General features: G+C 28.1%; 2 protein-coding genes across 5 annotated transcripts in view; one reads left to right on the plus strand and one right to left on the minus strand.

Annotated features, from left to right (window-relative positions):
- loaf (low-density lipoprotein receptor domain containing lost and found) overlaps positions 1-18,820 on the minus strand; it is a 108,724-nt gene that overhangs the window by 58,165 nt on the left and 31,739 nt on the right. The window lies entirely within an intron of this gene.
- Positions 10,032-12,918, plus strand: LOC149062381 (uncharacterized). Its single transcript, XM_089217522.1, has 2 exons — positions 10,032-10,187; positions 10,335-12,918. Exon 2 carries the CDS (start codon positions 10,344-10,346, stop codon positions 12,102-12,104), a length of 1,761 nt encoding a protein of 586 aa, XP_089073648.1. The 5' UTR covers positions 10,032-10,187; positions 10,335-10,343; the 3' UTR covers positions 12,105-12,918.

An 18,820-nucleotide genomic window follows, 5' to 3' on the forward strand; every position in this document is an offset into this window, starting at 1 on the left:
AAGTCTCTTTTCAGAGCCATCAACCATTCTCCCTAGTGTGCCTGCGTAGGTGTCACTACGAGTTATAATAACACAACTCACGACTTAATAGAGACCGTGAGAAAGTTAATATAAGCTCATTTTCCCCTTCAATATTATATTTATTGTTTGTAAATGATAAACTAAATATTGTAAAACTATCTGTCGCGCCTCTAAAGGCCTGGTACCACCCGCCGTGGCCGCTTCTTTAAGCCAGCCACGCGGTTCGGATGTAAAAAATTATTATCATATGTTTTTAAATTTCAATAAAACATCTTGATTATACAAAACTAATAATCAGTGTATGATTATTTCCGTACACAGTACCTCGAGTATCGACGCACCGTGTCGAAGTATTAGTGAACAATTTGTGTGTTTCTCATGTATTGCATTGCGTGATTTAAAGCTACAACATTATATTATATTAAGTCATAATTTATATGAATTAATAGACCTACTACATAATACTTTAATTGTGCATATTATTGGAGTTTTTCAGCCGTTTTTAAAAATCATTCAATAGTAAAACATAATAAAAATTGTGTACCTGTATATTTTTGTATTGACTGGACATTATTAATTATTAAATATTTGGGTGTAAGAATAAGTTTAGTGTTTACTAGTTTTATTTTTTTATTCATTATATTTTTACACAAAACATGTAAATGAAATAATATAAAAGTTGGGAATATAGTAAATAATAAAAGTTTCAAATGAATAATTTCTGGATTAAGCTAACAGCAACTCAGAAAAATTTACTGGTTTAAACTATTTCAGTATAATTCATCGCTTAAAAATATTTCCACTAAGTCTTATACTATATTTACAGTGTTGTATATATTATTATTTCATATTAAATTAACGATTAATTATTCAAATTCAATACCTATACAGTGTTATTTTGATGAAAAAATCATACAAACTGCCAGTGCAATTAGAATAATAAATATTATTCTCTAATTAAAAAAATAAATATATACAATATGTTTAATAATATAAAGACGGGATCAGAGTAACATTGTCTCACTTAGCCCATTATGTCCTGGTAGAACATAGCTTATGAATGATACCAAAATCACAAAGACCAACCATAATAAGATAAAAGCCACATGAGACGACAGAAAATGAAGCCATGAAGACACAGCTTAAGAATTCAACTGCGTAATATTTTTAATTTTCCATTTGTGTAACGATATACAAAAAAAAAAATTAACACAATAATTGGTATTTTCAATTAAAACATAAAAAAAATTATCTACACCTATTATTGTATAGTATAAAATAGTAACATAGACCACTAAAAAAGAAAAAGAAAAATATGTTGGCTGACAGCCAGTTGGCTATGTGCCCATGTGTAGTGTATAAGGGATATGTGGTGCGGTCAATGTAGCAATATTTAACGTTGAAAATGGCGATAATGTAAAGAGAAAGTACTTTGGATTTCCTATGACTCTGGGGCTATAACTTTTTATTGGATTTGAAACATATGTGTGCCGTTCGGTAATCACGTTGAACAATGTTAACGGTTTTAAGAAGACTTACTACGAATACGACGACGGGTGAAATTATGTATATATACGTTCGCTTGCGGTGACACTGAATACCGCACTCTTAATATTATTATTACGACCGATGAATTCGGAAAAAGGCAAACGATTTATTTACAATTCTTTGTACGGGCGAGCGTATATATATAGCGTATGGGTACTATTGTATTTCAGTAGACTTACGATCGTCTTATTGCGGTCAGCGCGTGGCGTCGGAGTTGCAATACGTTTTCTAAATGTATAATACGGTAGGTACCTACCTAATATATATATATATATATATATATATATATATATATATATATATGTGTTGATCGACGGTGATGTTTAATAACAATATATATGAGATGGTGAGAAAAAAAGAACACAACAATAATACCTTACCGAAGGATTTCCAGAATAACCCCGGGGCGTGCGGTAATATTATATTGGATTTAGACTACGTGCGTTGTTCGGTTATCACGTTGGACGACGTCAGATTGACTTACGACGACTACAGCTGTATATTGTCCACTCTTTGCACATGCTTTGATATTTAGCTTTTAAATTTATTAATCAAAAAACGAGCTCGGGCTTTCGGAGAACTGCTGCTTATTATGGTCCATTTACTACCCACAACTGCTATTGCACTGACGATCGCCCACGTGAAATCACGATGAGTATTGAAACAACTAAGACTCAAATTAGTGGTCGAGGTATTAGATTTTTACCTTCAAAATTAATATTTTTCTTTATGCGACCAGAACACACCGCTAGACGTTATTAGATATCTAATAGATTATCTTCACACGCGTGTTTATGCATCGTTAATCGCATTGCCAAACCGTAGACCGATCGACGGAAGTCATCATCACATCGGAAACATTTAGGAGATAAAAAAAAGTATCTTAGAGATTTCATTACTTTGGGTGGCCTTGGTAGCACAAATGCTGTTAATATTTTTGGTTTTAACTTTATTACGCAAAAAACGAGCTCGACGAGAACTACTACTTGCGGTCAATTTATTTTTATATTGCCTACTTACAGCTACTATTACATCGATGATCGCACGCGTGGTGTTAGTATTTGAACGACTCAAACCTTAAACAGTGGTTGATGAACTATATTTTTCACTTTCGTAACTATTTTTTTTTTTATTCAACCTGCTGGACATACCACCAAACGTTATTTGAAATGACTAAGAAATAAAAGTAAACTTCGTAAGATTCCATTACTCCCCTCCCCCACCAAAAAAAAAACAAAATAAAAACGCAATCATTTCTAATTAGTAACACAATATTACAATTCACTTTTGCACACATAGATCTACCCATATTATATTTGTATATTTTAAAGATAGAATGACATCGACTACGATACAATAATGAAATGCAAATTGTTTAATATTTTATTTATTGCAGTCGCGTTGTTTTAGTTTGTTATAATCTGTATACTATTCAGTATTTGTCAGCCTGACATGAGCAAACAATATTAGTTAAATAAATTACAATATGATGCTTTGAATTGAAAAATAATTTCATCACTTTTCAAAAGTATTTTAATTAACTTATTATAATATTGTATTGCTATTTCGAAAATTTTTAAAAATATTTTTCTTGAGTTAACATTCTATAGTACTATGCATTTAAACATTAAATAACAATTTTATTGTTGAATTTTAGTTTCTATATATTTTTTTTTACAACAGTCTTGATTTTTATTCTATTAAAATGTATTTATTTATTGTTAATATATATATATGTTTTTAATTTCATTGCACAAGTTTCATTTGTGGTATGGGTTTGAAAGAACTATACAATATAAAGTCAGAAATGTTTTGTATTAATGTAATTATTTGAATCAAATTCAATACTGTAGAAACCATTTTAGTGATTACTTATTATACCTAAGTAATAATAAAAAAATGTTTGGTATAATATTGTATATAACGACAACTGTATATTAACACAATATATTATAATCATAACAATGTTTTATTTTGAATTTCATAAATTAAAAAACATTATTCTCGTTTCAAAAAAATCTCATATTATGTAATTTCTATCAAAATAATTTTTAAGCAAATAATAATATTATAGTAATTGATATACTTCATAACACGGCGACATAAATAGGCAATCTAGCTACACCAGCGTTGCGAGAGGTCAAGAGGAAAACAAAATTATTTATTGAAATTAAATTAAAAATTACTCTGATTTAAATTACCTATTATAAAATCGTATTCATCAAAGCAACAGAAATCTTAGTATTTACTTGACAAATGTATATTATATGCTTCCACTTTTGCTAATTTTTTCTTCGTGGATGGATTCTGAACGTGTGACAGCTAGATGGGATACAAAACTGACTTCATATTTTTGTAATATTGTTTTTCTAACGATTAGAAAAATGTCACAATTATGTACTCATGATTTCGCTTACAACCACTAAAAATTAACACTTCTCTTTACATACTTTTATATTTTATGTAAAAAAATATTCATACGCATAACAGCATTTTTTCGGCTTATATAATTTGCGAGAAGTTAATTTTAATCTTAAATAACCTGAAACTATTCACCCAAATCGAGGGATGCTCAACACCGCTGACCCAGGCATGCTGCTTAACCGCTATTTAAATATTATACTTTTTGAGTAAGTTAATCGTTACAAAATAAAACAAATAGTGAATAAAAACCTCTCTTACTTTTTTAAGTATGCAAAAAATAAGTAATTATGATGAAAATAATAATTAAAAAAGAATCACATTTTCAGGGTAGTTTATATCAATTAACAAATTTTCTCATATTTTATATGGATGGGTACTGTAATACGAGAATTAGTCTAAATACACTATACTATACAAATTAGACTTAAAGTTGCAGTAAAGTAATAATATATTTTGTTAAATACTCTGTGAAATAATAATTAAATATATATTTCAATTTTATAAACGAAATATATTTTAAAAATGTATAACAGCTAAATCAGAATAAAATATAAGTCAATAATATTATATATTAAATTACAATACTTGTTTTCATACAATATATTATAACGATCATAATAGTATTACAGTAGAGTGACTTGTATCGTATATACACAAACGTAACAGTAAAAAATAAAAATAAAACGATAGTCCGTGTAGTTAATAGTTAGTAGTTAAAGTAGTTAATTAATTATTATCTTATCATATAGGCATAAAGCTATAAAAAATAGTCAAATTCGTTTGTTGCGAGTATGATATATTATAGGAAAATGGACACCAGAGAACTAGTGAGCAATCGATTAATCGTCTAAAGAATTAACTTTTTTTTTTTTTTTAATTTAAAAACCTTATACAAGTATATATTAATGTTAGGTGGTTTAAACTTATTATCATTCACTATTCATTAGAAGAATTACAATTAAATTATAATTCAAACAATCCAATTTATAAAATATATAACGAATATGCACAGTGCCTTAATGCATAATGTGTATAAAAAAACTGAGATATTTATTTAATATATCTTAATATATTATTATCAAGTAAACAATGTCGTTTTTTGTCAATATCGTATTACAACTAAACTGTCCAAGTACATTTTTTCATAATTGAATGTTATTTAAAAAATAATCTAATGGACACTTTGATAATTTTTCCACATAGACAAAAATACTTGAACTTTTTGGTTCATTTGCTCATTTTTCTATAGTTAGAAGAGGACTATCATAGTCCTCTTCTAACTATTACATAGGTAACGCATACACAGAGTATACCGTATAACATAATAATAAATATATATATTTCAAATATAAATATAATAAAAACAAAATAATACATTTGAAATACATATTATTTTTTAGGACCCCCCCCCCAACAAAAATTTTGAAAATCCGCCACTGGGACTATGCGAACTGTATTAATTGTTTGTGTGTTATGTTTTTAACCATATTATTGTACTTGATCACTTTTTGCACGATAGCAACGATATATTAATTTTCATATTTATGAATTATTAAAATTAAATATTAGTTTATAGACAATTAACAATTAATCCATTTAATGTTTACATTGTTAAATATAATAAAGTTGATGTTAATGGCATTTATTATTAACGATAACAGCAATCTAATAAAAAATATACACCGATTTGGTCACTTTCTTTAATTTCAAGGCTCATAATCCGTGGTTGTGATTTCCATTATAATAATGAAAATGTAACTATAAATATAGCTATAGTATTATCTTAAGTTCCGTATACATTTGGGTATGTGTGAGTGAGTATATGTGATTTTTGTTTGTGGTAATCATTTGTCACGGAGAATGTTATTTTCACATGCACACACGGGCGTCCGGGCTGCTGCTGTCCTTTTTAAACGCCACCAACGTTGGCATGGCAACCACGCATTTAGCAAGCACCAGGATTAATAACAATAGGGTTACTCATATATACATTACACACACACAGATACGTACGCACTTTGATCGCTATTATCATATCGTCTTTTTACGTAAGTCTGATTCATTTACTATAGATATTATTGTATAATGCTATAAAAGTTAAAAAGTATTAAGTGAGTGTGTGCCCGTGGGTAATGATAAATTCCATTGACGTGTTGAATATTATGATAAAGTTTATAGTAACCAATTTGAGATGACGCGAGTTCAGTAAATTCATTCTTGAAATTTTACTAATAGAAAAATAAGTTTTTCGACGTTTAATTTATCAGACAATATTTTTTTTTTAGCTTTGTTAAAATCAAGTTGATTCTCATTTTAAATTTTATTAAAATACCTGATTTATAAATACGCTAAACATATAATATAATATAATTCAAAAAATATGTATATTTTAACATTAATAAAGGTTTTAAAAATGTTAGAAATGTATTGTAAATCGTATTTTATTTGAAAAGTTGAAATTATAATTCAACAAATGAATCATATTCTCATCGAATTTTCCATCATTAAATATATGTTATATAATGATACGAGCTATATATAGACCCGGCCTGTACTGACCCACCAGGCAACCTGGCAGATGCACGATGTGTTCTATGAAAATTATCTTGCATAATGCACCCCACTTTTTAGTTTATTTTCACCAGGTCTTTATTAAGTTTTGAAAAAATATTGACTTACCTATCTTCCATTAAATGATCTTCTACAGTACTGTCAGTCAGTATTATAGAACAGTATAATATTTTTATACATTTTTATTTTTTATTAAGACTGAAGAGTTAAATTAAAGTTAAACATGATCATAATTGATAATGTGTATATAAAAACAATCAAAACGATTAAGACTACGCGATCCCCACATTCTCTCCATCTTACAAATGCATAAAATATTAAATTTTATGCTCAGCAGATCATGTTTCACTCCTTTAGTTAAGAAATTAAAGTAAATTGATCTCTTATAAAATTTAAAGTAAGGCTACATTTTCGACGACCTCATAGGATTTTTACAATATTTTAATTTTAAAGCGAGTTATAAGTTTTTTAAGGTGTACAAAAAATATACAATTTTAAAATATTTATAACTCACTAATATCTGATATTCTGTTACAAATTCTCATAGAATTATTAAAACATTTTCTCGTTTTTTAATGATCCCATAACTAAGATCCGTAGATATTTCAAATTTTTATCAAGCTTTTATTTTTAACATGATAAAATTTTCAAAACATTTTACATTGTCTTAAGCAACTTATATTTACTTCTATCATTCTATATTTTAAAATTTTTAAAATCATTTTAACATTGAAAACAATTTTTTATTCGATTAGAAAGTTTTAAAATGTAATACAAGGTTCCTCACCAGTTGTTATTAGCAATTATAAAAAAATATTAAAGGTACAAAAGTACAATTGTGGTAATTATAAATATTTATATAGCTCAAAATTTGATAAACTTCATAAAAATATCGACATTTTTTTGTAGTTTACAATTTCTAAAATGTCCAGTTTTTATACCAAAGGATTGAAAATGTAAAATAAGTTTCCCAATTATTTGTTCATACAGTTACTTTAGCTTAAATCCTAATATTAATTATTCTTATAACATACAAGCTGACTGACAGACCGTCTCCGTTCAGAATTGTTTTTCGTGTAAAGTTGTCAATGATATTAACATTGAATTTAAATTTATCATCTTACATTAAAGATGATAAAGAACATGAATCCTAATGGGCCTTTACTAATACGTTATAGACTATATAGAATTAAATAAAAAAATCAACGCTATTAAATGTTTTTGCAACAGCGCCATTATAGTTTCCAGTACGGGCCTAGTATAGACAACATTTCTTTACAAACTACACAACATACATGGACATGATTAACCAGTTCATGTATTATACAAAAAAGTTCTCACTTTTTTATCAACACTGGTTTTATTTAGGTTTTTGATGACGACCCGAGTATTTTATTAATTCATAATCAGGATTATAATGTTTTTCCATAAAAAATTTCAAAAATAACTTTTGAGTTTTGATTACTAAGAATATTGCACGAAAAGTTGAATACCTACTTTTTTTTTGAATAGTCCTAATATCTTATTAAACTTAAATTGCCCTTGAATAAAAAAATAACAAATATTCATTATCAAGGTCTGTAGAAAAATATTTGAAAATTATGGTGAATAAAAATTGATAAAAGTTGTTAGTAAATAATTATTTTGTCGTATTATAGAATACAGCGTAACCTCTGTATAGTGGCCATTATCAAGCAACTAAAATAAGTCAAATAAATAATAAAAATGAGAGTAATTTTCCTATTTATGTGTATGTTGATGAATTTAGAGCTGACCCATAATAATGGTGTTTTATATATTATTTTGGGTCCGTTTTATGAGTTATCACAGTTATTTATTTCATTTTATTAATATAAACGGTATAAAAATAAATATTCAATGTAAGTTTAATACAATTATTAAACAATATAAAATATATAAGTATATACTTAAAAATGTGTGTAATTAGTTAAACAAATAAGTATCCTGTTCAATAAAATGATAAATATTTGTGGCCGCTGTAATGCTGCAAGCCTGCCACTATTAGAAATTATAATATAGCCATTGAAATATATTATATTCATTGTTTATAGTGCATACGATGGTGGTATATGATCAAATCGATATCATAATATTTCAATTCAGCAAAACTCGAGTTTTTCACCGAAACTTTTCGAATTTATCACGATAAAGTTTTAACGTGCACACGAATACCTAAGTGATGAAAATGCCTCGGCGATAAATAAGCATTTTATTGGTTACCACATGGCACATGAAAACCACGCAAACCTATATAATATATTATTATATTATTATAATGAGATTCGCAGTACAAAGGTGCAATTTTAATAGACAGAAATTGTTCAAACTCTTTCATATGCAGACGCAGCATTGCAGTGAATGCTAAATAATAGACGCCGTTGATGATCAACATTTTAAGATTTTCTGAACTTCATTCACTCTAAATAATTAAATTATGGGTTAAAAACGTGGTTGAAAAGTTTTGTATACCACAACGATTATCACTAAAGAGACTAGTTTGATTGTATAAGTAATTTTATTATGTTTGATCGTTTGAGAATAAAACATAAACATAATGATATAATAAAAAAATCTTAAAAGTACCAATTTATTGGACAACTTAAAAGTTGTTTACCATAAAACCTATATTTTTTGAAAAAATATATCCCAACTAACGTCTAACAGAATAATTAAAAATGTTTATAAATTTGAGAAGTCTGATAATATCACGAATATTTGAAATTTTGTTTAAAGAAGATACGTGACTTGAGATGAACTCTATAGGTCCCGTTACTTTTTATTGTACTTAACTCATGACTAAGAAAACTGTATTCATAAACATTAGTGTAAATAAAAAGAACAACTTACTCAGATATTTGTCAATGGTCAGCCAGTTTTGATACCTGGTTGTACCATGGGAACAGCAAACATTATATTGCACTAGATTTGAAATGTATTAGTATATTATTGCCATAAGCGTGCGTAGGTATTCTTGGCAGGGGAGGCAATACTTTAGCTAAGGAGGTCCAGACTCCAATCCCCCCACCCGATTTTCACCAATTGGTAGATATAATATAATATTTTGGTGTAGAGGAAAATCTCGCAGGGGAGGCAACCGCCTCCCCTGCCTCCCCCGTGCGCACGCTTATGATTATTGCTCTAATAGTTTGATAGCAATGCTATTAACATTTAATAACACTGAATAGTATAGCGTGTAGCGTTTATGTAAGTAGTAATATGATACCATACCAAAGTATACAAAACTAATCGAAATTATGGATTGCGAAGCATATGAATAGTAGGGGAGACCGGGTACAAATGTAACACGGGTCAATTGTAACATTGTTGATTTTCTCTTCTAGGTTCGATTTAAAAATATGGCGAAAATACGATAGTTGTCCCACTATAATAGCAACTAGTTCCCCTTTATCAATACGCCGATATCATATTGTCCTTATCAGAAAAATAATAAAATACGTTTATCAAATCAGATTGTAAATAAAATATTTTGTGGTATTTTATTATTTAAACGTTGTTATTTATTTATAATTTTTAGTTACTGTTATATTTATATATGGAAAGAAGTGTTCTTTAACTTGATTGTCTTGTCTGGTCTGTGCGTAGTAAGTATTTATTTTTATATTTACTTTCTTACATAAATGTTGATTGGGGACAATTGTAACAGTTAAACGGGGACAAATGTAACATTTTATTATTGTTTATTAAATTTATATTTGTAAGAATAAGTTATTCATTATTCTTTGTTATAGGTAATAGCCATGCCACGAATAAGACAAAGAACAACAAATAGAGGCACTGATAGTGAAACCTTAAAGAGAGCTGCAGAAATCTGTATAAACGAAAATAAATCTGAAAGATCAGTTGCAAATCAATTTGAAATTTGTCATGTAAGTTTAAATCGCTACATAAAAAAATTGAAAGCTCACCGTGATTCTGGTGGTCCTCTACCTGAATGTGGTTATCACCCTCACACCCGAGTATTTAACAATTTACAAGAGGTCATGTTAACAAATTATCTAAAAAATTGTGCTGACATGTACTTTGGTTTGAGCACCAAAGATGTGAAAAAACTCGCTTATGAATTTGCATTAAAATTAGATTTAAAAATACCACCTAGTTGGACCAAACATGAATTTGCAGGTGATGATTGGTTTTCTAGTTTTTTAAAACGCAACAATACATTATCCATAAGAAAACCAGAGGCTACAAGTTTAGCTAGGGCAATGAACTTCAACCCAGTAAATGTTAAAAAATTTATGGATAAATATGATTCAGTTCTTATCAAATATAAGTTGGAAGCACATCAGATATATAACTTAGATGAAACTGGGATAACTACTGTGCAAAACCCTGGTAAAATAGTAGCACAAAAAGGAAAAAAACAAGTAGGAGCAATAACATCATCCGAACGTGGAACATTGGTTACAATGTGCTTAGCAGTAAGTGCTCTAGGCAATACTATACCACCTATGTTTATTTTTCCGAGAGTGAATTATAAACATCATTTTATTAGAGGAGGACCACCAGGGTGTATAGGCACATCAAATAAATCAGGGTGGATGCAAGGAGACCAATTCTTAGAATTTATGCAACATTTTGTCAACCATGTAAGACCCACACCAGAAAAAAAGGTGCTGATACTTCTAGATAACCACGAATCACATTTATATCTACCAGTAATTGATTATTGTAGAGAAAATGGTATTGTGTTGCTTTCATTCCCCCCTCACTGCTCCCACAAACTTCAACCTTTAGACAGGTCAGTGTTTGGTCCATTCAAAAAATTAATTAACCAAGAAATGGATTCTTGGATGAAGAGCAACCCTGGGAAAAGATTTACTATATATGATTTACCCTCTGTTACTACTAATGCCCTTGTAAACGCAGCTACACCAAAAAATATTATTAATGGTTTTTCTGTGTCTGGTGTATGGCCATTCAATAGAAATGTGTTTAATGACGATGAATATGCGCCATCAACTGTTACAAACATTGTTTTAAATAGTACAGATAATATGCAACCTAATGAAACACCTATTAACACAGAAACAGTTATAACAAACATAATAACTGAAACATTAAGTCAAGAACCAATAACTATATCACCTGAAAGTATTAGACCTTATCCTAAATCTCAATTAGCAAAAAAAATGGCAAGAAAGGGTGGGAGAAAAAAAGGAACAACTAAAATACTAACAGACACACCAGAAAAAAATGAAATTGAACAAAATGCTAACAAAAAAAATAAAATTGCTAAACGCAAACTATTGTATACAGAGGCTAGAAAAATTAAACAAACATCCAAAGCCACAAAAAAAAAGAAAAATAAGATAGTTGATGAAAGTGATGAAGATGATGATGCTTTTTGTATGATTTGCTCAGAACTCTATTCAAAAAGTAAAAGTGGAGAGTCATGGATTCAATGTCATAAGTGCAAACTTTGGTCTCACGAAGCTTGTACTAAAAATGACTTTACTGTATTTTATATTTGTGATAATTGTGAGGCTGATGATATTTAACTATTAATGTTGTAACATTGAGACTGATATTGTTTTAATTAGTTATTTTAAGAGTTATAATATTTCATTATTTTAATTTTATTACTAAAGTATGTTTTACTACTATTTTTAAATTTTTATATTTAGTTATAAAGGCTCAAACTATAAAAATGTTATAACTTGTTGTTTATTATTATATAAGGTATGTTCTACCACTGTTTTTTAATATTAATATTTAGTTATAAAGGCTCAAACTATAAAAATGTTATAACTTGTTGTTTATTATTATATTAGGTATGTTCTACCACTGTTTTTTAATATTAATATTTAGTTATAAAGGCTCAAACTATAAAAATGTTATAATTTGTTGTTTATTATTATATTAGGTATGTTCTACCACTGTTTTTTAAATATTTATATTTAGTTATAAAGGCTTAAACTATTAAAAAACTAATTTTGATTAATATATTATGTATGTGTTAATTGTGTTACATTTGTCCCCTACTACTGTTACATTTGACCCAGAACCGGGTACAATTGTTACATCTTTTTTTTTTTTTTAGATCAGATTTTACAGATTCACTTATGGAAGTTAATGTTCAATTTACACATATTTCTTAAGATTACAAGTTACTGAATCATTTTAGTGCAAAATCAATGCTAGAAAGTTTACATTTTCCTATAAATAAATAATAGTATGGGAAATGTTACAATTGTACCCGGTCTCCCCTACCCAGTTCTTAAAATTTTATCATATAACTATGAAAGTATTATTTGTTATAATTTAACTTGTGCATACTAAATTCAGATAATTTAAAAAAAATATACAATATTGATACATTAATATTAATTGCTAAAATGTTTGAATCAAATTGTGGTGTCATACAAACTTAATATTACTAGAATTTATTATCCTTAGTACATAAAGTTAAATGATTCAAAAACTATACTAATTATTAAAATTTAGTTTGTACATATTATTAACATTAAAAAAATCTTATTTCTATTATTTTTCAATAAAAATGGTGGATATTACATTTGAAATAGAAAATTTTAATCACCTTAAGTTAGTTATTAAATTGCATAAAAAATATAAAAATTTAACAAAAAAAATCTGTTGTTTTGTATTTTTCCTATTACCTTGTATTTGATTACTTTGTCTAAAAGTTCTAATTTTAATTAACTCATTATTGGTGAACTATCTTTTATTGTATAATCTATATAAATAATCTTGGAAATATATTGTATTTATCTATCATTAAAAAATAAATTTTTCATCCCTTAACAGTTTCAGATGCCCAGTGTATTTCATAATAATTTAAAAATGAAGCTTTACTACAGTAACAAAATTAAAAAAAAATTTCTGAAAACTATAAATAATTTAAACGGATTGATTTAAGAAAAAATAAAATTGAGCAATTCGTATATTTGATTTCAAAAATATTTTTGTAAATAGAAAAAGGTAAATAATACCTACCATGTTCTCAAATGTAAATAATAATGCGATTTTTTTTTAATTACTCATTGAGCACAACTTCTGCAAACATGATATGTGGAAATAAAAAAAGATAAAAAATACTTTGATTTCTAACTTTTAACTGTTAAGAGCATTATATTACTATGCAAATTAGATGAATAAAAATTATTATCATACTCAAATGCAAGAAAACTTCCATCCCTTGTTAAAAAATGATCGATAAACAGAGAATGTATCAATAGCAAGCTGTGGTGATGGTGAATATAGCACTAGGCTGAACTTAAAGATTTAATAAAAATATAATGAATAAGTTTCTTATCATACAACATCATGACGTCGTGAATCGTCTATAAGACTTTTATAAAATAGTTATATATATATATAACCGATTAAGATTACGTTACTTAGAGATTTTAAAGGACGAGCTATGCAATTTTACAAATAGTATAATATTATTCTAAACTATACTAGGTACATTGATTTCCGATATTTGGCTGTGCTTTTAATGCGGTTACCTGAAAATTTCGAGTATTGAATATCATTCTAATATTCTAATATAATTATTTTGTTCGTATTTAAATTTTAAATCTCTATATAAATATCATACCTTAAACTTATTTGCATTGTCTTTCAATAATTTGTTGACGTCTAATGGTACACATTATTACATTGCAATTATTTTTATTTAAAACTAGGTTTTAAATTATACTGTTATAAATCAATTACAAATATTATAGATTTTAAATTTATTTTAAAAGGATTATTTTAATTTTTAATTTTTTCTAGTATTAAATTTATTAAATTATCATAATTAAAATTATGATGCATTAGCTTTGGGTTTTCGATCAGATAATCAAAAACAACCTACTAACTAATTTTAAGTCCTAAAGGTGAAAAAACATTTTCTTTTTCTTTATCAAGTTGATGTAAATACAGTAAAACATACATTTTGAGCAAGACACCAAGACGTATTAAGAAAATATGAATAAAAAAAAGAGTGACAACTTCAATCGTGTTTATATGTATATTTTTTTATCACTCGGTTCAATGTTAAATATATAATTTATTTCGATAGTTTGATTTTTTTTTATCAACTATAAATTAAAAAAAAAAACATTTTAACAAGCGACGAGGTTCATACCCACGTAAACATGTGCAATATGAATATATCGTTTATTATATAGCTGGACGTTGCTAGCAGCTTACATATATTAAATTTTCAATAACAAAGTGTAAACTTTAATGGATACTATAATCATTGCAAAAATTTATTTTCATGATAAGATTATGTAAAAAAATGTATCTGCATATTTAATAGCTGTTTAGACATTTTCTATTTCCTTTTTATTATATACTTAAATATAGTTTGAAATAAATGAAAAATGTATTAATACACTTTTGAAAGAGTATTTTTATAAATTAATATACCTACTTACAAATTGTAAAAAAATTTAATAGCGAATACAGATCTGTTCATATAATATACTTACGTAGTCATAATTATGTGACATAATTAATTCATCACATCAAATATATAGATAAGTTTTCGTGGAAATATCAATTACAAAAGTTATACATATTAATATTGAGATAACCTTAAGGTTTATTTATTTTTAATATTTATATTTATCACAAATAGATAGTAATCAAGACGCGATCTATTTATATGTTTAATATTATGTCATTATAGTTAGTAGTTACACGCTATACCTCATGCATCCTCTCAAAAAAGAGATATGAGTGGAATACTACAATGTGAAGTGGGTGCTGGTTAGAAACTAGATGACGCAATCGGACAACCTCACAATTTCTGCAGATACTTTCAAATGAAACTATGTATTATATAATTCTATTTTTAAAATCATAAAACCATCATAAATATGAAGCATCTATAAGAAGTCCAGTAGTATTTATTGCGTTTTAATATTTTGAAAATAAAGTACCTTATTCGTTGATTTTACATTTCATGTATTATGACATTTACCTGAATATATACAGGGTGATTCTTTTAACAAACAACACTGATTATTTCAAAAACTATTGACTTTTTTCAAATTTTTTTTTTTCAAAATTTTAGAACCATCTTGTTCTAGAACTATATATTTTTTTAAATATATTCACCCCTATATTTATCAGGTTAACCATTATCAACTTTTGATTTTCAAATGACAACCTATACTTAAAATTTCATAAACTAAAAAGGCTATTTTTTCAATGAATTTTCACGTTTAAATTTTCATTTTTCGTTAATCCGTTTACAAGATATAGCCTCCCAAAGTTGGATGGTTTTGGGTAGTGTTTGTGTGTTATAGGTGTATGTTAGGTGGTATTTACACACAAACGCCATATAAGTGTTGTTTGATAAAAGAATCACCCTGTATATTTTAATAATATGCAAAAAATGTGCTCTCTATCTCCGAGTTGTTAAATTTAATGCATAATATGCATACAAATGTTTTGATTATGTGTTTATTGTACATAGTTACGGTGTTAGAAACAATTTATTATATAATTATTAAGATCTTTGACTTAAAATAAGTGTACCTATATACTGAGAACACTTATTGTATTTAAATTCTGTAAAAATAATGATATTTTATTCTATTTATTCGGTTATTGTAAAAATCAATTTTTAATAATTCAAATAGAAACGTACCTATGCAATGATCATAACATGATATTAAGTGAAACATTTTTTACTACTATACGAATTTAAATTCAATAAAAGTTTATTAAAAATAATTTATAAAAATAAAATTTATAATAATATTATTATGATGTATAGGCACGTTCTTAGATAGTTCTAAATAATTATCGCCTTAAAATGGTTATTTTAAATATCAAATATATAATTTCACCGTATAATAAAACAATGAATGTAGTTTATAATTGCACATTTAAAATTGTTTTAAATGAATTATTAACAATTATTTACGTCAAAAAAAATTTTTATGTGTATTCGTGGAATTGTAACCACTCAATTACAATTTTATACATGATAATTACAAATGTTCAAAAATCAACTAACGTTCATATTTTTGGTGCGTTATACTTATAACATATTAAAAAATTATTACTGAGGCATAAATGAGTAAAATTTTTTTTGTTTTTAAACTATTTTTAAATTTTGACGTCAACGGCTACCAGTTACGTTGCAGGTATTTATATATACAGCTTAAATTTAATTTTTGATATTATGTATCATAATGGTTTTTAATAGTTATAAACGAAATACGAGTACAGTGAAGCATTTTTATTTGATTTAAAAAACTTAATAACTATAAAGTTTTTGCTTGAAAAATGAGTTTTCTGATAAGTTGAGGTTGAAATTAAGAAGACTTAATTTAATCCTATCGGGTAGGATGCGTTATATATTTTTAGCTTGATCTTTCGGGCCCTACTCACAAAAACAAAAATAACATGCACATAGTATGATATTATAGTATTATACACTTTTTGCTTTGCCATTACTATAATCTCATATATGAAGTATAAACATATATACTGTTTAATATAGGCTTAATATAGGCATAACATTTTGTTGTTATGAACTGATCACCATGATTTTTAATATTATTATCAGTTTTTGAGTGGTATCCTACTGTCCGGACCAAGTCCAACTAGAATGCGCTATTTATTTTCTACGTCGAATTATAATCCTGTTCTGGTTGCGCATACGCCGCCGGGACCGGTTGGACCATCGGCGCGTTCACTCACGGATTGAGGCGTCTCAACAATGTGTATGTAGTTACCGAGCCGTCTTACGCCACGCCAATGTAACGCATTTTTATTTACCGTGCGTTCTTTTGTCACGTGGTTGGTTCTGTGCTTTGGGTTTTATGACCGTGAAGCCAGTGCGCGCGATATGGCCGATATGGCATGTTGATAATCCTTTTCACTGTCGTTAACTCGCGAGTCTTCCACAGGTATCGCCATCGCACGCGTTCGTACATTCACGTTCCTAAAGTCCATAATCGTCATCATAATATCATCGCTCATGTGTTGTGCTGTCGCCATTATTGGTCGTTGCGCACATGATTCGATCGTTCGCGTTAGCTAGCTTATTGTCGTTATACGCTTAGATTACGTGACATACGCGTCGTCGAGAACCGTCGGGGTAGTATCAATTTTTAGGGTTCCGTACTTCAAAAGAAAAAAACGGAACCCTTATAACATCACTTTGTTGTCCGTCCGTCCGTCCGTCCGTCTGTCAAGAGCGTTTTTCTCAGGAACGCGTGGAGGTATCAAACTGAAATTTGTATATGATACTCAGGTCTACTGTCCCTGGAAGCTGTAGAAAAATCAACCTTCTAAGCCAACGCAATCAAAAGATACAGCCATTTAGGCCGCAAATTTCCGCAAATTTTCGAAACTCGCACGGGAATCAAAACCTACAGGGTACTTCCCGTGAACTTAGAATCTTGAAATTTCGTACGAAGTCACGTCATATAGTACAGATATAGGAAAAATTACGAAAACCGTAAATTTTTAGTTAGATCACATATTTTTTTTTTTTTTCAAATAATTTTAAACTTCTAATCCTTTTCCTCATGAACGCGTATTTATGATCCTCCAGCTTTCCATATTTTGATGTTATAAATTTAATTTTGCAATAAAAATACCATAACTATGACTCGATTGTCGTGATGGGTGAACTTTTACTTATATACCTACAGGTTTGTACGGACTACGGAACCCTCGGTGCGCGAGCCAACTCGCACTTGACCGGTTTTTAGTTTACCGGCTCGTTGTTTAGATTTTTACCTTGAATCATAAACCGCCGTATATGCTTATTCTGTGTGAGAACATCGCATTAGTCGACACGTCGCACGGATTTCGACCCAGATTGTATTACCAATTTCTTCGAAGGAGAAGCCAACCAGTGACCTGCAGGTCAGACGTATCAGTCCGTATTATCTTCTGTATTATCTTGCATCGGTTGTTAATATCAACACCGTGTGCTTATGTTTTGTACTTAGATCATATACAACGGATGAAGCCATCGGGCTAATTCTTGAAGCCAGAATAACCCAGAGCCCCGACTGTTTGTGCGTATGCACGTAATTCTGATTGGTTGATAAATTATCACAAAAAAATAATATCATATACTATTATCATTTATCAGTCATTTACGCATGCGCAGTAATAACCAAGGCTCTAGCGTTTTCAGTAATTTTGGCTTCAAATCTGATATACCGAGTGGCTATATCCACAGTATATGATCTAAGGTTTTGTATAATGTTATTACACTCACGTTGGT

Source organism: Diuraphis noxia, unplaced genomic scaffold (genome assembly GCF_037042655.1).
Source record: "Diuraphis noxia isolate RWA-SAM2 unplaced genomic scaffold, SU_Dnox_SAM2 contig0001, whole genome shotgun sequence".
In the NCBI taxonomy this organism is placed as follows: Eukaryota; Metazoa; Arthropoda; class Insecta; order Hemiptera; family Aphididae; genus Diuraphis; species Diuraphis noxia.